A 26,478-nucleotide genomic window follows, 5' to 3' on the forward strand; every position below is an offset into this window, starting at 1 on the left:
AAACGAGCCCATACGTTTGGCTTTTCGCGTTCAGGAAACACTAAACTCTCCGCGGACAGGACTGTTTGATTTGCCCGCGCGTAATTTGAAATATTCGACGCGCGCCGCTTGGTATTCAATTATCCTAACGAGCCTATCGATAACCGCTGTTTATTCATTCGCTTCTTTCCCTTTTTTAAGCTTTACGTACGAAGTATACAGGATGCGATAAAAAGAGAGCTCGAGTCCTAAATCCGAGCGATATTACGACGGAGACAGATATAAATCGCAACGGGGAATCTCTCGCTCGGCAAGTGCAGAGAGCGATAATCGCGTGTCGCTACTACATTTGTTAGCGTCGAGCGACCTAAGCTCTCTCTCTCTCTCTCTCTCTCTCTCTCTCTCTCTCTCTCTCTCTCTCTCTCAAGCGCACGACGACGACGTATAAATTAGTCGTCGTCGCGCTCCTAAAATATTAGTGGCCGACTTTGACTCGCGAGCAGTTTACTGGGCTAATTTGTATGTGTGCGCGGATTTAAATAGATGAGGCGCTGTTTGACAGATTGGACAACAATATACTGTATAACACTCGATCTCTCTCGGGAGGATTCCACGCAGCGAAGAGAGAACCGGACTACTTTTCAGGGAAAATTTCAAATGAGTGTCAAGGCTGAACCTGTTTTTCTGCGCGCAACTTCGTCTTCAAAGAGGGCGCGCGTGTGTGTGTGTGTATGCAAATCGTAATGATACTCTCCCGGAGGACTGACCAAAAATGGCCAGAGCTCTCGAGAGAACTTGACCGGCCCTTTTTTTCTCTCTCAGCGACAAACGTAGCGGATAACGTTATTCCGCAACGACTTTCGTAATCCGTTCGATCGAGCGAGAAATACTCATTTATACACAAAGTATATATCGCGCACGTCGTCGCTTTTTCCGATTTAACGTAAAAGAAAACAAATCAAACTTCGCGAAAGACATATAGGGGGAAAGCGCGAGTGCGAGCGTGTTTTCGTCTTAATCCCCGATTTCCTAGCCACTCCATATTTTCATCGTAATCAGCGTCTCGGATTGAACGAGGGATAATAATACACACGGCGCGTAAGTGTGTAAAAGAAAAGAAGTGAAACGCGCATACGCGTCCGACGAGATCAATAAGTGACGTGTGACGGATGAAGCTGGATTTCATTCGGTTTTTGATTGATCGGGAAGAGCGACGAGGCTGCTGCTGCTGCTGCTGTGTTATGACAAATGTCCGACAGGTGTCGGGGAGAGAAAAAGTCCCTCGCGTATACTTATGCATGATTTCCGATTTCCAAAGCGCTTGACGCAGCTGTTTCCGAGGTTCCGGATTGCCTCTGATTTATGGATCCGCGGCGTCTTCAACGCAATCGAAAGTCGGATTATACCACTGCACCTAATACTCGCTCTCGCGCGACCGAGAGAGGATGAGAGAAAAGGAAACGTCGAACCAAGGCTGTGTTCTCACGCGAAGCGTGATCTTATAATACCTCCCTAACACTATCTCGCTGACTTTATGGCTCATCGCATATTGTTGTGTGCGTATACGCGAAGTTTCTTCTCTTGTGTTTTTCCTCGCCGCTGCGAGAGACGTTCCGAGTATGTGTGCGCTTCTTTCAAAATAAGCCGCTCTGCAGTTTGCTAAATACCCGTTTCGCAAATGCACGCACGCGTGTTCCTCTTTTTTCGCTCTTCCGTGTTTTTCGATTCTCGAGCTCTTGCTCTCCGCACGGCCGAGAGACGTTATTTCGCCGGAATTTCACGCAGGTCGGTATCTATATACTATGTAACTTTATGCATCGGCGTTTTATATACACACTTGGAAATATAGTACACATGCACGAACATAATTTTAAAATACGACTCCTACAACGATCTTTTAGCAAAACCGAACTTTCACTCGGACGCAAATAAAAGAATTTCGCAATTGCCGGCGCATTAACTCGCGAAAATACAGCGTCACACACCCTCGCGTGACGCAATAAAACGCCTACGCCGATACGTGTGTGTGCAGACAAGACGAAAAACTGGCTTGGGATTACGTCCGAATTTTCTCTCACTAATATCGGCCGGGCAATATCAATACCGATCTCTCTTCCACTGCGCAGAGAAAGAATCGCTCGTTCGTCACGATGTATACGGAGTGACGCTGCCGCGTGACGCGACGTTTACGAGCCGGAGGTGATCGCTGCCTCGGATAGAGATACTGTATATACATGTATATAAAGCTCTTCTCGCGCTGTGTATATAATAAATGACTGATGCCGATACATCTTCTCTCCGTGTTGCAGATTTTCTGTACAGGCACAGCGTCACCATCGACAACGTCACCACCGAGGTCGAGATCCTGGACACGTCGAGATGCGAGGTGAGTCTTATTCTGGCAATTATTCATGAAAATTTGACACGATGTTTACGCCGCTATACTCGAAAAGAACTAGCAGTAGTAGCAGTCAGCTGTGATTTCGCTCATTCACGAGAGCACACAGCGCTCGGCCAATAAGTCAGTCCGGCGTCACGCGCAGCACGCGGAAGTAGCGAACGAGCTCACGCTCTCGCGACGTTATTATTTATTGGCTCGCGCGCTCGATATTGTGCGCCTATACGTGTGTATATTTCTGGGACACGTCTCTCTGACTCGACGCTTTTCCGGTTGGAAGCAGCCCTTTCGTATACGCGATACTTATATATCTGCTTAAACGTTACGCGATACGTGCTGTATACGGGAGTTCGATTTATGACTAATTAATCTCGTGGGTGTTATATGTAGGATAGAGGATAAGATTCAATGAATCCGAAAGAGCGATCGCGAGAAAAGTAAGCCATTAATAATCGCGATGCAGAAAGTCGCGAAGAAAGTATATTACACTCGCGCCTCTCTCGAGATGTAACCGCAGAGATTTTTTCGCGCTCTCCCTTGCGCTGGCGCGCGGAAAACGAAAAAGAGCCGCGAGAATCCCTCTCCGCAATACATAGGCAGCCGGTGAGAAAGACCGCAGAGAGCCGGGGAATGAGGACATTTTGCGGCTGCGGGAAACGGGAAACCGTCGTCGTCGTCGTTGTTGTTGTATCTATACGCTGTATGTATACCAGGATACCTTTACCCCGTGTCTATATGTATATAAGCTCGTAATTTCGCGAAAACCGATTGTGTCTCTCTCGACTACTGGACTTTGCTTATATTGGTTTGTCTGATCGTTTTGTGACGTAACTGCTCTTTCTCTCTCTCTCTCTCTCTCTCTCTCTCTCTCTCTCTCTCTCTCTCTCGCGGTTTCGTCGGTAATGCATGGAGATTGGGTAGTTCGGGATCTATATTCCCATTGCGAGTATATTTTTAAACAATTTTTTTTCGGTCTCGAAATAATCGCCGGAAGATCTCACCCCCGCGAAATCGTCGAAGGACAGGCGTGAAAGCTTTTTGCCCTTGAGAGAGTGAGCCTCCTATCCTAAAACGCCGATTCGACTCGCTCTCCTTTGAAGAGCCGCGGAAGCCCGCGGCGGCGTGAAATTAGGGCCGACTCGCCGCTAAATTAGCCTCTTCGCGAATTTCTAAATTGCTTCTGGTTAGCAGACAAATTTTCATAGACATAGACAACCCAAGCCGAAAATTGGGATACTAATCGGAAAAATGTATACATAACCACGTATACCGTACACGCGGTTTTTTTTTGGGCTGGATGTAAATTAATACCGGCGCGACGAAAAGTCTCATGAGTATAATATCCGAGCATTGGAATGAGTGTATAGCAACGTTAGCAGAACCCTTTTGTGGTGGCAAATTGCGTAGCGAATTCCTTCCACTCTTTTTCATCTCTCTCACTCGAATTTTTCGTACAGATACATCGAACACACAGGTAATTTCGCGCAAGTCTCGAAGCTATACACATACCCATATACCAGTATGCAAAGTCCGAATCGATTATTTCAATCTCCGCATCATCGTCAGTACTTTTCAAAAAGTCCCTCTCCCTCTTCGCCCCCTCTCGGACTCCAAAAAGTAGGATAAGACTATTCCCCCGCGCGATCGAGATCAGCTTAATTCCATCCCTCGACGCAGCTTCCACTTTACTCTCAAAGTATACGGTAGACTTCATACGCGCAGATATTCGTCAGAGAGAAGTCATCCCTTTAGGCTCTTGATACAAAAAAAAAACCGGCAAAAACGGAACCGCATCAACGAACAATGCCGATGAAACCCGATCCGAGACAATGACAACAAAAAAAAAAAACAAAATTCCCTCCTCATTTCCGGCTGTCTCGAGCGCGCGAAAGAAGATCCGCACATAGCAGGTATACTGCACTGCGCGGACATTCGGTAGCGCCTGGGCTGTTTTTAGAGCCAAACTGGTTTGTCCGCAATTACCGGCGCGCGCGCGCGCTCTCTCTCTCACTGTTTTCGCACCTGTCGCGATGGGCGCGCGCGATTAACCCACGGCTTTTTGCTGCTTTGATTTTCCTCAACTCTCTCCTCTATACAAATGCGTGCGTGTGCAGCGTGAAGGGATTTATATATATAGTCTTATTGAGATTCTCCATCCGTTTGATTCTTTTTTTTTGGGCCTGCGACGGTAGCGCCTCTGCCGGCGAAAAAAGCGGGCTGAAAATCAGCGGCAGTCATCGTCGCTGCGGGTTTAAGCACCTGTGCTCGCGTGTGTTATATCGTTCTGTTCCCTTTGTGTATCTCTACCTCTTCTCGAACTGATTGGATTTTGAGCTTGTTTATCGCGCGCTAGTGAAATGTCGTCTGCTATACGCATATATATGTATAGTAGAGAGAGAGAGAGAAGCGTGTGGCGGTTTATTCAAATGCGAAGGTTAAGCGAGAGCCCGTTGTTTTTCTCGCTTTTGGCGCAAGAGTTGGTAAACTATTTTCGATGCTCCCGATGCTCCGCTCGCTCGAAATAAAAGAATCCGCGAGTGTGTATACACTGTCATATAGGCATACACGTATGTAGAGTGGCCTTGGTCGTGGTATATATAGGCATAAATGAGATGGTAGAACGTGGGCTCATTATGCGGTGCGGCTTCTCCGCGCCGTATAGTTCGTACCCTATAAACAATGCCGCGCGCGCAAGAGAGTATGTATATCGAGGGCTATATAGAGTATATAAGCAGTCTGTGCACATAGGCGTAAGAGCTGCTGCTGCTGCTGCTGCTGCTGCACCGTTATTGCCCGCGGCATTAGTAGCTATAAACGACTTTTGTTACGAGACACTTTTTTGCTTTGTAAACAACGTTTTTTCACCCGTGGATAAATCTTAACTATGTTCGATAACGTTGACGGTGTATCATAAGCCCGAGAGAAAAAAAGGTCGCACGCGCGGGCCGAGCTCTGTAGACAGTGCGGCGAAATCACAGAATCGAATCACGTATGAGCATAGCGGTGTATCCGCGCAGTCCTTTAATGGAGTCGCGGTGAAAAGGCACAGCTGCGATATTACGAAGCGAAAATTCCAGTAGCTTCTTATTCTCTCGTATGCTTATAATCTGTGTTATATACTGTCATTCGAACAGGTCGACTGTGGCAACGAACAAAATATAAAAAAAAAATCGCGCACATACCGATATTTCGATTCGTTCGAAAATGCAAATGCTCGAGTATTCAATCCGATTAACCGGGACACTTGTTTTACATCGGGGATGAGAGACTCGCGCGTTGCGGTACACACAGGCGCACTTAGCGGTACAGCCTCGCGGCCCGTAACTTTCATTAATCGCTCACTTCCCGCGACGCCGGCCCGTATACCATAACGTACGCGTGTGTGAAAAAATACTCGATTAATTAAGCGAACAATCCCTCAGTTTTCTAATTACCCAATACCAGTCGGAAAAATCCTCTCTTCGATTAAAATTTCAAAGCAACCCTTCTAGCATAAATAAATTCCCTCCGCTTCGTTCCCGATCGCATCGCTACCCCCATACATTATCCCTCGTCCGATAGTACACACACACACACACACACACACTGTAAACGGTTCGGCATCTCCGACTTTGTGATAAGCCGTATACACCGCACGAGCGTCACGAAACGTCCTTGCGCGGCGCTTGCGCTTGCGCGACACCGCCAGCGTTTAATGAGGATTTATTGCCCAATTATTGAGAGGCGCGGGCCGCCGACATCGTTAATCAAGCCGAACGCATAGTGGCTACCGTTCGCCCGTCGGCTATGTGTGTAAGAAGACGACGACGACGACGGAGAAGAAGAAGCTTCCATACGCCGATGCCGTACGTGTACCGATCTCTCACTGTTGACTCAATTCCCGCGCTGTTTATTTACGGCTTAATTAGCCGGATTAGAAGCCTAATCTCTCGACTCGCGGGGCGCGTTACGCACGTCGTTTATGCAAGCTTATGAAAGCGAGATCGACTCGCCGTGAATGCGAATGTGCAGGCATTGTAGAGGCTCAAGGTCGCGGCGTTTTAGATTCCGGGGATTTTCGTCGCGAGCTCGTGGGAATAAGAGGATAAAGAGCGTCGCTTTCACCACTGCACATGGTGAGCTGATGGCTTTTGTTCGAGGGTTGATGCTCCTGCGGTTGAGAGAGAGAGGAGAGAGAGAGAGAGAGAGAGAGAGAGAGAGAGGGACACCACGCGCGAACCAAGTCCGTAATCAGAACGCATAACCGTTATACTGACCCTCAAAAGCCAACACTACTCACCGCGTGTCCTCGCCGGATTATTCTTCCTTTTACACTCACACCCGCTTAAAATAAGCTCCTCTCGATGCACAAACACGCGACCTTGCCTCTCCCGCTGATGTCATTCGCGAAGGAAGTCAGCTCTCTCTCTCTCTCTCTCTCTCTCTCTCTCTCTCTCTCTCACACCCACGCGTGGGCGTCACACGCACGTAGCAGCTTTCGCAACGCTGCAAGCGAGAGGGATTAATATTTCTATCGAGCATTGTTTCGAGAGAGCGCATAAATCTCGCCGCAGAGAGGGGCTACTCCCCCGGCGCCAAAGCTCGAGACTGAAAAATCTCGCGGCGTGGAAATTAGCTGCGGGATTCCTTTCGCTGTTATACGAGTTTGCAGCTTTATTTTGTCTCTGCGCGAGCGAGCGTTGGCTCGCGGTATTTTAAGGCGACGATAAAGATCGGAGGGCTTACGCGAATAGCTGCGAGCGGATGATTCTTTTAGTTCCGGAGGCTATTGCACCCTGGATCGAAGTGTTTGAAAGGATTCAATGGAGAGGAATACTGATATATAAATCGTCCGAAAACGGTATAACGTCCTCTCACAGCTTACACTCGTCGAGACATAACTTAAACTCACCTCGGCCGTTAATCTGTCCGGTGTACACAGAGGCTTCGCTAATTGCCGAAAAATCACCGGATCCTTCTCTCCTCTCTGGCACACTTTGTCGTCCTTTCCTCTCCATTGTGCAGCTCATCGCCTGGATTTTTCTCACTCGCTCTCTCCATTTTTCATCCGCAACGCGCGTCGGGCTCCATTGTTTATCGGCCGGATGAAAGTCGATTAAGGCGCTTCATGCGAAATTTAAGACGCGACTCGGAAGCGAGAGAGAAGGGACACTCGATACGTATGCGCGCGAGGATATTAAAGACGTGAAAGTATACTTGCGCTTAATTTATCATTAGCTAGATTTATGTAATGCCGAGCGTTTAAAAATTCCGCGATTAATACACACAGCGACGCGTCCAAGTGGAGGGGACGAGTTTTTCATATAGAGCTAGTTTTCCAATTACTTTATTACAGCCGCTCTCTCATAATCACCATTACTCAGGGGGGTGTATACTGCTCGGCGAAAAAAAAGTCGGGAGTATAAACGCCCGGCGTATAAAGCCCTCGTAAAACCCGTGCTATCCGCAACAATATTTCGCCCCTCGTTTTCCGCGTAAATCAGCGCCGTGTGTGTATCGAGCCGCTCTTCTCTCTCTCGCGCGTAATGACCCAAGTAAATACTCGCAGATCGCGGCCTGTATTAAGGGCTGCGATACGAGTGTAATCTCTGTGGGGAAAAATTAAGTAACTGCTCTCTCGAGTTGTGCGCGTATCTGTGTGTAACGCTCAGAAATAGACATTGCGATTCTCGCGATCTAATTATAAGTGCGTCTATATTCGGAGGCGCGCGCGAGTGTATACACGCACGTGTAATTACGTATAGGGACACTCGAGTGTATACAGCCTCGCGGGTAAAACTAATAGCGGAGACTTTGTAGCTAGACGTTCCCCGCTGAGCCTCTATTTATAAGTTTGCAGAAAATGGAAGCGAGAATGGGAGGAGAACTGGAAAATCGAATTAACGATCGGTATGTATGTGTGTATACCGATCTTTGCTCCTGACCTCGTGACCGCGCCTCCGGAGCTTAATTAAGGCCAGCCTCGAGATACATCAGCGGATGGAAGTTGGCTTGACAACACAATAGTCGCTTAGTGTCTTCTCGGTGATCGATCTGAGATCGTTATACCGATCTCTCAAAGGCTCTTTACCGATTTTTCACGATTCTATAATTTCCGAAAATCCAGTGCTACCAAAACAATACTTTCACGCGGTCTCGCGAGGCTGTTGATAATAAAAACCAAATCCCTTTCCCCATCTCGCGTTACCGTCGACACCTTATACACACGCACTTTCTTAGCCGTCGATTAATCAACTCGCAGAAGAGATCGAGCTAAAAATTCGATTACACACCGAGACTCTGCACGCAGCTGCGCATTACCTAACCTCGTACATATCCATATAGTATTGAATGACGTCTCAATGGAGCGCGACACCTCTCCGCGATCGACTTCCGTCGCGCGGATTATCTCTCCTCCTAACGCTCTACGCGTTATTATGCTTCACTTCCTCTCTCGGCACTTGTCGTTCCGCGAAATCGATACGCGGGAAGCTCTCGCGTAATCTCCAAAGGCGAAAGTGTCCTGTGCCAATATTACGAGGTTCGATGAACGACCTCTTTCTTCTCTTCTCTTTCATTGAAATTCGAGCAGAGCTATCCTTAGAGTTCGTTCACTCGATATTCCATCTGTGTACGCGACGCTTCGCTCTAAATGCAAATTGGATCTATATGTATAAGGTATAGAAGCGCGTCTGGCAAAACGCGAACAAAAGCGACGCGACATCGCAGGCGCAATTATTAGATTGCCGCGACACGCGCTCAGCTCTATCTCTGCACTTATGTTAAGCGCGTATACGTGTCCAGAGGCTTATCTCGGAGATTCTTGTTACGAATCTCATTGTCGTCGTCGGGGATCGATCCTCGACCTCGCGACGCTCTCGCCCTTGCGCGATTCTATTTATAAAACGAAAGTACAGCGAGGTATAACACACGTACGCGTGTGTCTTTAAATTCCACGCGAAAATCGACGTATGCATTCCGAGCGCATCGACGTAGGAGAGCTAAAAGGAAAAGCTTCGGTGCATGTCTTCGGCCCGCCGGCAAAGCGAACCGCGGAAACATAGGCCTGTGCGCGGCCTATCACTCGTGTAGTAGTAGTACTACACGCGGGGTACAGAGCAGAGACATGCCGGCGTGTAGTGCGTTGATATGGTCTAAGCTTTTGCCTTTTTGCGACTAGGATGCACACGGATACAGACTGTACTTTTTACGAGCGCTGTATGCGACAATGTCGAGGTGCACATACCTGTATACTCTTGAAATCACAAGGAAAACTCGTCGGCTTTTTCATTTTTTCAACCGGTTCGAAATTTATTGTTATCGATTATTTATGCAGCCGCGTATACGTCTCAGTCTCGAAACGATCTCGAAAAAAATGCCGAACAAGACACGTACACACCGCAGCGGACTTCTTATTAATTATTCATAAACACTTATCACACCTATTCCCTTTGCGAACAACAAACTCGTACTCGATAATCTCGTCGCGTCATAAAATCGGGAGGAGCAAAAAATCGGCGCGAAATGTCGCTCGCGTGGGAGGAAGAGGGAGGAGGTCGCGGGCATATCCGACCTTCCCAAGGCTCGTCGCGTCGCGGAATTTATTTGCGCGCGCCGCGAAAATGGGCCAGACACACTCTCCCGTCGCGCGTTTATAAATATATATGCAGGACTGCCGCTGCGCGCAGCTCTTTCTCCGCCGACATGCAAATGAGAAGCCGAGTGTGCGTGTGTGTGTATCTATCGGGACTAGGAAAAATCGGTTCGAGCGAGCGACGATTTATGCGTTCGAGAGGTTGAGTCATATCTAGTTGCGCAATACGTACACGCGAGTATAAAACGAATTGTGTCCGAATTTGCCGGCGATTTGTCGTCGCGAGGAATTCGTTAGAACCGCGCCGATCGGCTACCGATTTTTCGCGCGATCGATCAAAATCGGCTCGCGGAGAATTGAATCGCGCTCGCGGAGCGTATGGAATAAATTAAGCGGGAAAAATGAGGCCGAGAAACACACGCGAGAGATTAATGACCTGGTCAAAGGCGTAAATAACATTACACACATTCTCTCTCTCTCTCTCTCTCTCTCTCTCTCTCTCTCTCTCTCTCTCTCTCTCTCGTGATTAAGTCGCGCGCGCGCGTGTGGACGTATTGTAGGATTTATTCGTCGATCGGCCGCGTTTTATGTAACGTTTAATTTATTTAATCCGACTCGAGCTGAGCGCAGCGTTTTGCACGAATTAACTTAATTATGGTAATTTGTTATTGTTTTGCCCGCGCGTACGCGTATATATTGAAAACGATTTATTTGCAGCGCGATTAATGCGGCATTTCAATATGCGCATTAAATTTATCGCCCCTTTCAAATATTTTATTATATCGTGAAGTTTGAATTTTATACATACGTGTACACACACGAGCCTAGACCCGAGCATTATACCCCCGCAATTTGCTTTTATATTTACATAATTAATTTTTAGGGCCCTCGACAAATTCGCGGCGGCTAATTAAGACGATTCTAATTTCCATAAATCGCCATACGGCGGTGTATAACGCTATATCGTATAATCTCTCCGCGCAATATCCCCCGGGATTAATTGCGGCTGACCTTATAAGGGTCATATATATGTCATCTAATTATAGTACTTTACATAAATTCCTAAGGCGCCGCGTATGTTGCGCTTCCGCATATAGATATATATGGTGTATACGTGTATTATATAGGCACAGGCGTGTATATCGACGCGAATTACAAGGAGAGAACGAAACGGCGACGATAAGCCGGATCCGAGTCTAATAAAGTTCGGGACTAACGAGCTCGTAGCCGCGAGCTAGGCTTTATTCGCTGTGCGAATTTCTGCGCGCGTTCGTTTGTTCCCCATCCGGAGCTTTAACTTTCTATAATGGACCGAACGAAATCCTGTTAGCGAAGCTCTAACTGTTCTCGCTCGCTGGGGGGCGTGCTTATTAAATATTGTACTTTTATTTTTTTAAAGTTCGCCTTCGCAAACATCGTAAATAAATCTTTCTCGAAAAAACATTCTCCAGAGCCGCGTGTGCATGACGAACGTTTGCGAAAAATTTCGAAAGTCCGACTCTCCTCGAGTCGAGATAAAAATGACTGATGCGCCATACGCAGCTCTCTCTCTCTCTCTCTCTCTCTCTCTCTCTCTCTCTCGCACACAATATCATCCAGCAGCGATCTTTCTCTCTCTCCCTCGCACACAAACCCGCTCTAATTTTACCTCTCGGCAAAGCGGAACAAACAAACGCGCTCGCTCGCGACGTTCCCACTGCTCTCGAAATCCGAATCGCGAATTAAGGCGTTGTGTGCGCGACGCAGCGCAGTCGCTCGCGTGTATTAATAGCCCTCTCTCGCGCGAGTATAATAACGCGGAAAACGCGCGTCGCGGACGTTCGCCCACTCGGGATAAGCTATCGGTCGAAGTAGCATAAATTTCGCGCCTGACAATCGCTGCCTTATATTCGCTCCTCGGCTCCTCTTTTTTTTTCTTCTCCGATCGTAAACGAGAGCTTATTACACGAAAAAAGAAATTTCGGACGCTCGTAAAGATTAAGCAAGAAAATAATTACTCGAGAGAGCTGCCCACCGGAAGAGAGGCGCAAAAAGATTGATTCTCGGCTGCGCGTGGGTCGTTGTAACGGTGATGCGTGTGTTTGTATATTGGGGAGTTTTGCGTGAAACAATCGCTCGTTTTTCGACGTATTATTCGGGTATGTAATTATGAGGGACTTGGGAGGGAGTAAGCGGGTTATTGTGATGCGCGATTGACATTGTTTCTCTTACTCAAGCAGATGAGGGACCTGTAAGTCTCCGGCTAGCGACGACAGGTGGCGCATAAGCACCTTTTCTATAGGAAACGCGTTTCCCGCATCACGATAAGCCGCTCATGCTATAACTGCCTGAGTGTAGAATATTGATATGTGTTTAGCGCATTATAGTATCGTCACTGAATTACACTATTCACACTTAACTTGACTGATGGTCAAACAAAAATCAATTAGTGCTATACTTTTTGATTATATACAAAATAAGATGAAATCACATAATATAATAACAGAGTGCAACGGTGATGAACTCGTCGAGAGGCCATTATTACAGGTTTCATAGTTAACGATCGGTATTAAAAAAAGCCGGCATCGTCAGCTATCATCGCCGAATTTCCGCGAGCCTTTGATTGGCACTTAGCGCCGCCGGGATGTGTGTTATAATTAACGTTCATCTCCTCACAGCCATTACACAGCACACATATACACATACCGATCTCTTGTCACCCGGCATACATGCGCATATGTAAAAGAAACCCCGTGTTTTGTTTGTTCGCAGGAGAACGGCTGTCTGTACTCGCACATAAGATGGGGCGAGGCCTTCGTCATTGTCTACAGCGTGACATGCAAGCGCAGCTTCCAGGAGGCAAGAGGCTTGCTCAAGCAGCTTGCCGATCTCAGGCTGCCTTCCTACTTCACCGCCCTGCTCCTCGGCAACAAGAGAGATCTCGATCACGCTCGGTGAGTACACTATTCTATATCGATATCAGGAGCACCCAATACGCGCGAAGCGAAATTCGAGTGCCTTATCTTGAAAAAAAAAACAAAAAAAAAAACCAAGGAATATTATAATAAACTCTTTCCATAACGCCGAGGGAGAGAGCCCCTATCTTAATTCCCATAGACTATACTCTCTGTCCGAAGGGGTCGTGAGCGAGGCTAGATAAAGCCGCGATTCCTCGAACCTGGCGCTGTGGCTACTTTGATATGCAGACGCTCTGCGCAGCTTCGCGCCGAGAAAGACAAAGACAGAGAGAGAGAGAGAGACAGAGAGAGAGAGAGAGAGAGAGAGAGAGAGAGAGAGAGAGAGAGAGAGAGAGAGAGAGAAGGCGAGAGTCAGACGGACACAGAGTAGTGAGCTCCGGGGAACCGGTTACACACACATACCTACATAACCGAGAGTCGTGTGCCGGGGCCGATATCTTTAATCCAGCCTGGCGCGCCGAGAGAGCACAGATCGAAATCGGCGCCGACTGTCATATAGCTCCACGAGGGACAGAGACGAACGTCCTCGTGAATTTCACGCTGTCGCGAGGATGATTAGGGCTCTACGGAGAGGGACAATCCCGCGAGATGCTATGCTCGTTATTATTAAGCGCGATAAAGGGAAAGAGAACAAACCGCCGCTCGTCAGTGGGTCGAAGGATATATTCTTTTTTTCACGCCCGAACGACCTGAAAACGTCGCTGTGAATTTTCAGCCCGATAAAAAGGCCGGAATTTATTATTTCGCGACAAACTCTCGCGCGGGTATGTAACAATCAGCCGCGCGCGCGCGGCAAAAAACACTAACTCTCGCAGGCCGTTATCCGAGGGCGCGTCGAGCGAGCTCGCACATATATAATGAAAACGTAACGGTCCCCTGATGCGCTTTTTTTAAATAGCGTATAGTATAGTGTCTCGTCTCTCGCGGCGTGAAACCAAAGATCGACTTTACGAAGAACGCACGTCGATTTACGAGCAGAAGCCCGGAGAGTAATCCGAGACGGGAGGATTTTCAAGGCTGATGCGTATAGGAGAATAGAGAATCCAATAGACACTCGATACGTAGCCCTCCATTGTGTATAAAGCACACATGGGCTGCAATTATTACACAGGTGCGCTTATCTAAGCTTTATTGTCGGGAGCCGCGCGGGGTCAAGATCGGAAATCAAGAGTGAGGCACATGACACAATAGGATTATACCGATACCGATCTGACACTTGCACTTTCTCGCGGCTAAAAAATGAAAGTATATATACTTGTGCGCGCGTATATCCATCAAAAATCGGCTCTCTCGCACGCGTATCGATTTCTCATCTGCTGGCGCACAATGCAGCCAGCGAGGCGTACGTGTGTGTGTGTGTGTGTACGTGGGTACCGTTAAAGGAGCCACAAGAGCGCCATTAATCAGCTTGTGCGCCGCGGCGCTTATCTCGCCGCGCGATAAAACAGTTTGTCCGCAGTTAATTTCTCCGATAACGCTCGCGAGCGCGTATACTTACACATTTAGAGCGACTAGATGATATACAGCGTTTCCGTGCACTGCAGGGCGGCGAGCGCTTTCCCTGATGTGTGTCTGTGTGTTGTACATACTACTATATGGGGATTAGGTATGCGTATTGACGGAAGATGGCCGGCTTTCTAGGTGCAACACGGCCTTGCTAATTTTTTTTCGCATACCGATCAGCTGCGAGGTGTGAGTATCTTATTTTAACGAGAGAAATGCCTGAATAAGTATGCACGCGGTCATTACCGTCACGAGAGGAGCATTAGTCGCATGCGATCATTGTCGGCAACACCTTGGAGTGTGCGTACACGGAAAAATGCAAGCGCGAGAGCTTATTATAAACGCAGTTTTTCAACTATCGGAGACAATGAGAAATCGGTATAAACTTTCGCCGAACCGTACTAATTGCTCCATATATCCGCGAAAGCAAATACACCATTATCCGCCGAATTTTTACTTCATTTTCGAGAGACTATCACAATCAAAGTCCCATTAAATCGGTATTTTTCCTCGTCCTCGATGCAGCAGCGGAGAAGAAAACTTTCGTGTAGTTCCTTCCGATCCAATTAAGTTTCAATCGCGGCTTATCGCATATTGAGATATATCCGCGCTTTCGCCGATATCCGCGCATATGTACACACCGGCAATATTCGTCGTCGTCGGAACAACGCCGGTTAGCGAATTAGCGGTTGTCGGGAGCGCCTCCAACTATTAGCCTCCAGAGGTATATAATGATCCGCCGATCGATCGAATCTGTTTAGAAAGTCTTTCAAGGAGCTTCGAGATCGGTTGAACCGGCGAGAAAAATCGGTTGCGTACATACCGATCTTCCGAAAAATCGGCGATCGCTGATTAATTTGTAAACACGCATATGCCGCTCAAGCTATAAATAGCCGTAGAGAGAGGAAGAACATCCCGAAGTATATGCAGCTTACTCCGATAAAATGACTCAATCACTTACTCAAATGGGACAGTATCGGCGCGCCATCTGAGTTAACCAGCATAATTACGTCCTCTCCGCGGCTTTTCACCGCGCGTATACATACGTACGAACGTCTCGTACTTGTCTTCGCGCTCGATCCGGTTCGCTCTCTTTTTCTCACCGCGACTAATCGAAAGCTACAGAGCGCGAATTTCGAGAAATAATCAAACGCCTCGCTATACGAGCTTCCAATAGAATATTGTGTCTCCTATCGCTGCATCCCGCCGATAAAATCCATACCGATCGCTCACTCGACCGGAACAATATCTATATATGCAGATCGGAGTGGCACTCGGGGTAATTAGGCGCTTCATAAAAATCGCTATACACGACGAGAGAGAGAGAGAGAGAGAGAGAGAGAGACGAGGGAAGAAAAAAAGAAATCGGCCCCGCGAGCGTTGAGAACAAGATGTTAACGTCGCGCGCGTACGTATACTCTTCTTTCTCTCGGCTGCATGTGGCAACCTGTTTTTCCTACGAGGAAAAATCGGTATATCGGAGGGACTGAAAATTTTCGAGATCGCTCGATAGCGACGTCGTCTGCTTATATATTAATGCGCCAACCGCTCGAGTCGTCGCGAATTCGGAGCCCTCGATTGATAATAATTATACGCGTGTGTGCTGCTGCACACGAGAGAGATAAAGGCTACCGCAGGTGGATAACAAAGACTCGACCGCGTATAAGTGTGTGTTTATATCGGTACGAGTACGTGTCTTTGCTTTTTACGAGCGACACGTTCAAAATAAACAAACGCCGGGCGACGGGATAATAACGACACGTTTTCGCGAGCATTGTGTCCGACTAATGCTAGCGATAATGGCCGATGAAATTTACGCTCGACCCACTTAGCGCGGGGCGTAAAATCGATATCGTTGCACATCTACGGATAAGGCGCGACTACGCGGAAGACGGATTCGCCCACTCGTGTGCTTTTAATTGCTATCGTAAATATCGGCGACTCGATGTGCATTACACGTAAACCCGATGCTTGCCGCCCTCTCGACGGAATGCGGAAAGAAGAATAGCGAATCATTCCGTGTGTGGGGTGCAGGCGCACTGCAGCGTTTCCACCAAATATCGCAAATTCGGGCTTTAACGCGCGCTAATATTTCAAGAGGCGGCGCAGATGCGCGCAGAAGACAGATAAATATATATCAGGCTGCCCGCATTTCACTGGCCGCTCGCCAGCTCTCTCGTTCGCGGATTATCAAATTGAAGAACGCGCTTAATGCTGCTTATTTAAATCTCGGCGTTAACCTTATTCCTATACGGTACATACCGCGCGCTCTTTTTAATCCTCTCGAGCGCTTATGCGCTTGAAAGCGAAAATCGGCCTTTTAAAAACCCGACCGATAGGTCAATTAACAAAAAATAATCTAACCAGCCCACCTTCTCCTCGTCTGTTCCAGGGAAGTGTGCGTGGACGAGGGCCAGCAGTTGTCCTTAGCCCACGGCTGTCAGTTCTACGAAGTGAGCGCGGCCGAGAGTCCAGCCGGTGCAGCCTTGGCCTTCCAGGGTCTCCTGCGCGAGGCTCGTTCGGTCCAGCTTCTCCGAGCTCTGCCCATCCGGCGCAAACTCGGCGTCCACTCGGTCTCCCGCGTCCTCGGCACCATCTTCGGCAAGAACAACAGCAACACCACCAGCAACAATAACAATAACAACAACAATAATAATAACAACAACAACAATAATAATAACAACAGCAGTGGTACGAAGGACAGGAAGAAGAGGCCGTCGCTGAGCATATGACGGCTCCTCTGCGCCCTCCTCCTCGGCGCGGCTGACCCGCGTGACGAGCCTGGCTCCAGGCAGGACGTCGTCGTCCTCAGTAGTCGAGCCGCGGTGGCCGGTCCTCCGGGCTACTGCTGCTGACACACGTTCCGCGCGCCCGATCGCTGCCGATTTTTCACATACTTCGAGCATGGATGCATGAATCTTATTATTATTATTATTTTTTTTTTTTTGTTTTTATTTAAGAGTGTACGTGGTTCTATACGTCATCGATTTCATCTTTAGGACTGTAAGATCGATCGTGACCATGATAATCCGTGTTTTTGTCGATGATCATTCTTTTTTTTTATCTTCAGAGATCGCGCGTGCAGAAAGATGCATTTAAATGAAACACGCTCTATTTTTGTACGTATTCAAGCAAAAGCCAAATTTCGAAACGGTACCCGTTAGCGATAACGGGCGGAATTATTCGTTTTTATCGTCGAAGGCACGCCCACGCGCGTGTGAGTGCGCCGTAAGTGAGAAGTATTTAGTATTATAATAAACGCGAGCGACGAAAAATTATTAATGAATCGACGCGAAAAAAGAAAGTTAAAAAACGCCATCGGAGAGATAAAGAGCTCACCGGTCTTCCGATTTCGCAAGAGTGTCGGAGCCGAAAAAAGAGAGAAAAAAAACGAAAGTCGAAAACGTGTGTGCGTTCGATGAGATATACATACATATGTGTGCGAGTGTGCATCGGTGTGACGAGCGCAGAGACGACGACGACGAGGAGGAACAGGTGAGAGAGTGGCGCTAATGCAAACGAGGAGCTGTATAGTATAAAGAGAGAAGAAAAAAGAATGGCGAGAATCAAGCCATCATCATTAGCTGACGCGAACATTTTGTACATATTATTATTATTATACGGTAGGCGCGATGATTCTTTTTTTTTTTTTTTTTTGTAAGGAGCGAAATGAATCGACGGTTTTAATAGTGATATATTGATAATCGGACGTTTTTATAATTTTCTCTCGTTTTTATTCGCGAGCGAGGCGAGAAAAAGGTAGGAAGTATAAAATTTTAAGTTTCCGATTGACGAGCGATCGAGTGTGCGCGGCTTTTATATCCGAGATAACGCGGCGCCGCATTATGTACTCGAAATCGCGCTTGGAGAGCTGAAACTTGCTTTTTGAAATTGAATATTTGAGCGAAAAAAAAAATTTTTAAAACGTGATATTGAATCTGTATTATTATATATCGAAATTTTACTAGCCGATGCGCGCAAGTTTTGTAAATCCTCATGTTCCTAAAATTGTATAGAGTATATATTAAACGAAAAATAGGTAAACATAACTCGTCTGCACAGTCGATTTTGTATACCACACATAGAGTTAGGTACGTTATTATACACATGAAATATACGAGCGAATGCGAGCCATACTATAGCTATATAAATAGTAGAGGTAGTGAGTTCGGATGGGTTATATATATACATACAATGTATAAAGTATATATTTTGCTACGACCTGTGTATAGATAAAATAATTTTGTAATATACGAAGCAAAAGAACGACAATATATACAGATACAGGGGCGTATATATTTATACGGAAAGGAAAAATCCGACGCCGCATTGAGTCTTCCCTCTTGGCAACAATGCAATAAAGCGAAAAAAGCCGCTTCTTCTGCAGCTTTGTAGTTTGTACATTTTATCCCCTTTTCGCCGATCATTTTTTTACTTCTATACACACATAAATACACGTACACCATAGCGTTATATACATAGGCATATACATAGAGATATACACGTTGTAATGCATATACGACACAGACGCGATGCGAAAAACCATTTATTCTTTGGGCGCTCGCGCGTCTCTCGTCGGATATTGTCAATGCTATAGATTTGTATCATATACACATCCCTCTCACAGTGCCTTTTATTCGTATATATACACACACATGTTCATGTAGACGAGAGAGAGAGAGAGCGAGCGCTCGCCCCGAGGCCTTTTACATTCCAATATACATATAAGTGTGTATAATATTTCTGTACATGAATTTTCGAGAGACTTTTTCCGACTTCAATAATATCACTCTGAACGATGTGTACGTGTAAAAACACAGGCAGCAGACAAAGCCGGAGAACGTCGACGTATGCACTGTATGTTCTTTAATGTAGACACATAAGTTTATACGCTCGATAAATCGAATGAGAGAAAACTGTATTGTAAGTGCTAGTCACTTGTTTATATAGAATTAAAAATTCTTGAAGAGAAAAAGAGAAAAAAATAAACTTCTTTGGTTATAGAACCTCAGCACATCCGTTCACTCTGTCTATACTCATTGCCTGTCTCTCTATCTCTCCAACTTCAATAACATAACGCAAATATATAACCACTAGAATACTGACGCCGATTGTTCGCGTCGTGCCAAGAAGCATGGATTCCTCCGATAATTAATCGAAGACCATCGGATATACGGGCCAAGGCTCGCGCTGCGCGCAACTCTGTACCCAGAAATATCGTCTAGTTTTTCGTAAATTCACGAGTATTGCAGTAATGTGCTTTATATATACTACACTACGCTGCGGATAATCGAGGGAAAAAAGGAGGTAACGCTTATAAAAAAAAGAGCGCGAATGGAAAGTGAAAGAGATCCAGAGCACTGCACGTGAATCACATGTACTCGCTTACATACATACACACACGTGCGGAGCATTTCGTTTATAAATCTCATCTCGCGCGTTGATGTGCGCGCACTTTCGTCGCGCGCGAGTGCGAATTCCTCGAAGAAAGAGAGGCCCTCGCGCGAAAAACTTCTTTTTTTTTCCGCGAGGCTTTCTTCCTCTCTGCTTACACGAGAGAAAGAGAGGGGTTATGTTAATTCGGACGTTAACGTCGCCGTTAAAATTTGTTGAGCCGCGTTAATGAGTCGCTCGAGTTGCGCAACCGTAAGAGAAAATCTCTCTTGGTAGGCTGATGGTGATAAAAGTGCATTATCGCTTGAATTTATTCGCCGATATATCGGCAATAATTGTAAACAAGCGACAACTTCATTACCAGAGTTAACGATCGCTGTTTTCACTTAAGTCCGAGATCGTTAATCCGTCGCCTCGCTTAATCTCTCTCGCGGCGTATGTGTAACAGCGATTCTTTTATTTTCCTTCATATTAACGTGCGTGTATACCCGCAGAGAAGCGTATATACGTGTGTGTGTGTTCACAAAGCGCGAGGCTGACGACCTTCTCGCTAAAAGTTCGTTGGCAGCGCGGCACTGTTTTCGATGCGCTGCACAGGAGCCGCGCTGCATGGATTTATCATTGACGGCTTATTTTCGGCGCTTGATATTCCAGGAACGAGTGTATACGATCGCGTGGGAGGTCGCCCGGACTCTACTCCGCATCGATTCGAGCCGATTTTTTTTTCTCCTCCGATCGACGTCGCGTTGAAAAATTTCGCGAATCGGAAAGAAATATAGTCACTAGCGCGCTTTATTTCGGAGAGCCGATATATTTTTAACAAACAAGCTCGCCAGTTTATTTCGATCTAGCCTCATCGCAAAACACGCGGCGCCGCGGTTGTATTTTCGTATATAACGTCTCCAATTTTTTTATTGCTCTCTCGTGTGCACGAGGAGCGAAAATAAGTCGTAAAAAGAAACAGCTTATGACGAACAACACGTGGTTCTGAGATATAAGGCGGCTGCATGTAGAAAGAGAGAGAGAGAGAGAGAGAGAGAGAGGGTGGGACGATAAGCGGAATGAAACCGAGAGCGAATAACGTCTCGGGTTGCCTCGATCTTCGCGAGGAGAGTCGCGACTGCGTGTACAGTGAGTGCAGCTCTATGTGCAGCGTAGGCAGGTGTTGCGTTACGATCTTTCTCCTCGGGCCGCGCTGCAGACGGCTGATTATACGCTGAGCCGAGCGAATCGGACGACAGAGGCGAGATAAGCGTCGAGGACTACTGAGAGAGGATGACGATTTGTCGTTTATTCATGGGATTGACTGAGCTCTGTATTTGAACTTGTGTATAGAAATTACTACAACAATGTGACTTTAGTAAAATCCGTCCCATCTAATATCGTTGGACTTATGATGATAGGTTCGAAGTAAAAACAGAGAAATCTTAAAAATTACGATGATACAGTTACGCGCTGGAGAAGTCACGGTCGGAGAAACACTTGACGAGCTGATCGAGATCTGATTCTTCTCTGAGCTGTCCCTTTATCGTTGGGCTGTAAACCAAAGACAGACAGTAACCACCCGATGGGTCGTCCTCTAAAGCTACTGTCTCACTGTACAGATAGGACGTGACTCCGTGGTTCTTTTTGGAACCTGCACCAAGTTCCAAATGTCCAACGCGTTGTCCGCTAGAATCGAGCTTTGTCACGTGATACGGTTTATCCTTTGACGTAGTTAGCAGTAAAAAGCCACTGTCTGCCAGATTGCGTATCAGCAGATTGGCGATGGTGTAATCGAAGTCGACAGAAAAGTGCAACTTCGAGTTGCCCTCTTGGTCGAACTTCTGGATTTTCACGGTTTTGTCGTTCGCGACGAAGGCGATGCTGATGACCTGGTGAACAGTCGACACACTTTTCTTACCGGTTACCGTTTGATCCATCAGTTGTTTTTGCAAACCTGTTGAAGAACGGTTTCGCGATTATAATTTAGTATTTCAATAGATATAATTTTAATCAACTCACCGTCTGATTTAATAAAAATTATTTCACTCTTCAAGTTGCGTCTTCCGCTAAAGTTGAACTCTTCGTTGAACCGTAAGTATCCCTTTGATCTCGAATCGGGCGCAACCGAAGTGAACTGCGATATCCAATGTCCGCTTTTAGCCCAACCTGGTTTATTTTCGGTGACTCTACCTTCCGAATCGACGCTGAATTTGTACCATTAAGCCGTTGGGAACCCGATTATAACGTCAAAGGAGTCTTCGTAAGGTATAACTTTGGCGTAAGCAACGATGTTCGACGAATCGATCCTTTCCTCCAACAACACGACTTCCTTGCTTTGACAGGTCTTCAAATCCACGATGCTGCTTCAGATGTTTCCTTTGAATACGCCAACACTGGGGACGATCGACTCTTCGAACCACAGAAGCACAGCCTTTTGCGAACCGAACTTGGTCAATTTAATGAGATTGCCTTTTTTGCTGTGAGTAGTAGCAGTAGATGGCGCTTGGTGGTGTTTGGCTGTGTACCACGATCTTGCACCTCATCTCGGTCAGTCTCGAGGAGGTGGCCTCCTTTACGGTTTTGGATAAGGCATAAGGTAAACCTCCGAGTCGATGATTGTTGACGTTTAAATTTTCGGCACTGAAAAATAACTGTTGTTTTGGATGATCTAAGTGCTTCTCCAAGGCTGTTTTTACTTCTGCCTTTGCTGCACCCGAAACGAAGCAGGCGATGGTGAAAATGAATACTTTTGGCCAAGATGCCATTGTGTATGCGTCAATGCTGATTTCGCTTGAAAATAATTGACAAAATTTATATAAATGATCTGCGATGAGGAAATATTTCGTAATTGTTGCCCTTACGTTTATAATTGAAGGAATAATTCTCACTGATGGATAGAATTTGCCAGACCACTGGAAAATCGACATCGCGGTTTATAAGACGCCGCACAGTAGTCCGATCGCTCGATCTCCATCGGTCGCTGGCCCGGTCGTCCGATCTATAGTCCACGGCCCTTTCCGCTTCTTAGAAATCGGTATCACTCGCCCTTTCTACAACACAGAAAATTTTCGAAAAAACCCTCCCTCGCCAAATTTCAATAGTCCAATTTTCAACGACGATCCCTCCCCTTCAAAAATATTCAAGATCAAGCGTTGCTCTCTTCCAAGTGCACTCGAAGCGCACTAAACGCGAGCATGTAAAGCTCCAGGTGGATCCGGAGCAAAGTCCAAGGCGCGCTTCTCCGTAAAAGGGCGAGGAAGAATACTAGACCAGAGAAGAGGAAAAGACCGAGGGAGAGAGATACACACGCGGCTACAAAACAGCATCGAGTGGTGGGCAAGTATATACATCGAGCCGCGCGAACATGTCCCTAAGCGAGCACTCGCGCTCGGTTATAACTCGCCGCTTGTACCGATCGCCGTGAGATTTAATAAATCGGATCGGCAATCGGCAGATTGTATGCGCGCGTATACTCTCTCTCGCTTATCTCGCGAACGAACCGGCTACATTACGTCGATGTTACCATCAGCGCCGAGGAGGATGTTTCGATCTATCGGTGGAAAAAACTTTGCCGATCCCATACCGATCTCCGCGTGGATGCGCGCAATACCGATCGACTTTTGCGCGCAGCTCATAGATACATGTATAGATGAGAAGAGAAATCAATCGATCGCACAATGGCTGACGCAACGCGCTATACATCGTCGTGCGCCATGAATTACGAACGATCACGGAAGATCGAGATCGGTAGTGATCGCGCGCGCCGCGGGCGTCCGGTACACACACACACTGCACCCCCGAATTCGTGGTCCGAGCCACGGGTGGCAGCGAAAGTCTCGGGATAAGTAATACGCCGAGACTACAGCATCGATGACACGAAGCGGCTCGGGTTTCGCCGTTTCTCTCTCCCGCGAGCTCTAACTCGGTGTTCTCGAGCTTCCCGCTTTCGCCGATCGGTTGGACAAAAAAAAAACGAACGAAATCTCCTTCCGCACGTGCGTTTGCGATAATCAAGCGAAGCGTCGGTAAAAATTCCTTCGATTCTAAAGACAACACGAGCCAGTGCATCGGAATCCCAAAGGCAAACAATGTCAAGATCATCGTCACCTACACTATACTGTCAGGAGCTATACAACCGGAAGCCCGGCTGTTTTTCCATCCAGACGCGCATGAGCCAGCAGTTTTTTTCGGACGACGTCAGTAGAGGAATCGAAAAAAGAATTCGACCATAGTACACGTGTCGTTTAATTTCGTAAACGGCTCGAGGGTTGAACGATCTTTCTTTCGCATGAGTTTTATGACTATAGCCTAGAGCTTCATTTGCCTATAATGTCTACTGGCATCGTAGCGGGTTCCGTTATACGCGCTAGCTCGACACAGCTAAGCCCTCGGCTGCTTTTGAAAAATCCCTCGCTGGAACAGGACTAACCTCGATAAGACTACTCTCGCGAGCGCAGAGCAACGCATTGTATGTTAACTATGCTTCCATTGCGAAAACTCGTACAGGGCGAGAGAGAGAGAGAGAGAGAGAGAGAGAGAGAGAGAACCTTTGAACTTGCGAATTCACAGAGCCGAGAGTCGCTTTGTTACGTGCCAGTGAATCCAATTCACACGGGATGACTCTAATATAATATTCATACGAGAGCATTATTCAGAAGGAGCATACAACATCTCTTATCAATCGGCACAATTCGTTCGTCACAGCGAAATCTTGGCCCTCTAATCTCTCGGCTCGGGTGTACATCTCTCGAACGGTATCGCTGCACCCCGCGCGCATATGTATAGAGGATGCATGGTACATACGAGCTCTGAGGCTCGTGACGCCAAGGTCGAGCGGGGTCGCCGCTGCACCTTGCACCTTTGTATGCGATGCGCTCGCGGCGAGAAAGATATGATGCGGCATGTGGTGTGTGTGGAGGAATCTCGAGGAACGTATTGTCTTGGAGGCGAGCTTTCGTCTGATGCGAAATTTCAATGGACCAGTATTTTGGTCTAGTCATTCGATTTTCAACCATTTACTCCCTCAAAAATCAGCGAACGTTCAGCTGTAGAAGAAGAAGGAAGCATCGTGGAGGCACGCGCTAACACGAAGAACACACTCGAGGAATCGAGGAAGTCGAAGAACACAAGAAGAACTGCGATACCTCTGGCTGCGCAAAATAGCCGAAGAGCTCGCGCGAGCGCTGAAATTTAATAGTCTCTCACCGCGGCGCATTGTCCAAGCTCTCCTTGCAGCAGTCCTTTTTAGGACTACTCGTACGCGGATTTGCACTTTGTGCGCGATCGTGTAATAAAGCCCCGATTCGCGCGTCGTTTATACGCACGTATACAGGCAGCTTTAATTAGAGCCTCGCGGTGTACACGTATTTACCTTGTACCCGTGCGTACGAAATATAGAGAGCAAAAGGAGTCCGCTAACACTGTAAAAACGTCAGGCATAGACGCGGCGGGGGATTTTTCCTATTCGTAATTAACTTTCCGAGGATAGAGTGTCAGAAAAGACGGACGACCACGACGAAAGTGGTAAATCCACGTCGGAATTGTTATGAAGACGTTAGACGTGTCAGTCCGCGCGCGCGCGCGCGCAAGAGAGAGAGAGAGAGAGAGAGAGAGAGAGAGAGAGAGTCTAGGCGCGAATGCGTGTATTCACTGCTGCCGATGCTTTGAAGAGATATACTGCAGCAGCTCTCAGCTCGACTTTTCTCCGCGTATACGTAGTTCTCGTTCGAAGGACTGTGTGTTACAATAGCACGTAGTAGAACTGCTCGAGTTTGATTCGATAATCATCGGTTGTCGATAATCTGCCGACGAATGCCGCAATTTGCCGACGCGCGACTTTCTAAACACCTAGAGCTTTGTAATAATACATTTTACTCAGGTCTTACGCAATTACCTGCGATTTTTTCGCTGGAAGCACAGGCCGAGCGATAACATTACACGCATGACGGTGTGTATGTGTGTCCGAGCTCGTAGTGCGCTGTAGTAAATCAAAGCGAGCTTAGAAGAGCTCGTAAAGGGTCGCGGGTAATTGGGGTCGATCAGCCTCGGGTGCATATCAGCCGCAGACGCACTTGTCGTATATTATCTTGTCCTACGATGACTTCTCTCTCTCTCTCTCTCTCTCTACGCTGCACTGCTTCATTTTTCTTTTATTCTTTCGCTGTCTTTTACATTACTTAAACGACGCATAGGTGCGAATTCAAAACTCGCATAATATTTCGATAGGTCGAGTCTAAAAAGAGGAACAATAAAAAGAGCAGCTCGCAGCCGATAAATCACCGCGGCTCAAAAGTTGCCGACTCGCTCGGGCATTACCATAAATCTACGCGAACAATCCTCGCGTGTGTACACCGCCGCACAATGAAACAGTCGCGTAGACACGACGGAAAAGTGGTGCGTCTCTGCGGTGTGTATTGTAATGCGCTTTCGTAACGACGGGGGGAAGGAGTTACATCAGTATACGATGCGTCTGATATGGAGTCAGATGTACAGGGAGGATTTTATTGCATTTGGAGTATGAGATATCGCGCGAAGCGAAGCGTGAAATTGTGTCAGAAACGTGTAAATAGAGCGGATAGTGTGCTCGTAACGGGACGATGCAGATCAAAGAGCGCGCGACGCACCGGCTTCAGGTATGTGGATGTAGACCGCGAATTTATCGCGGTGAAGCTGCGTAAGAGTTGTGAGCT

At 47.1% G+C, this 26,478-nt stretch overlaps 1 protein-coding gene across 1 annotated transcript in view; it reads left to right on the plus strand.

The window, feature by feature from the left end:
• Positions 1-19,432, plus strand: part of LOC100680112 (ras-related and estrogen-regulated growth inhibitor) — a 32,736-nt gene extending 13,304 nt beyond the window's left edge. Inside the window, exons 3-5 of the mRNA XM_003424929.5 lie at positions 2,289-2,365; positions 12,702-12,883; positions 16,803-19,432. Of these exons, the coding sequence (XP_003424977.1) occupies positions 2,289-2,365; positions 12,702-12,883; positions 16,803-17,142 (599 nt within the window). The 3' untranslated portion in view covers positions 17,143-19,432. The remainder of the gene's footprint in view (positions 1-2,288; positions 2,366-12,701; positions 12,884-16,802) is intronic.
• The last annotated feature ends 7,046 nt before the right edge of the window (positions 19,433-26,478 follow it).

The sequence above is a fragment of the Nasonia vitripennis genome, chromosome 1 (assembly GCF_009193385.2).
Source record: "Nasonia vitripennis strain AsymCx chromosome 1, Nvit_psr_1.1, whole genome shotgun sequence".
Lineage (NCBI taxonomy): Eukaryota > Metazoa > Arthropoda > Insecta > Hymenoptera > Pteromalidae > Nasonia > Nasonia vitripennis.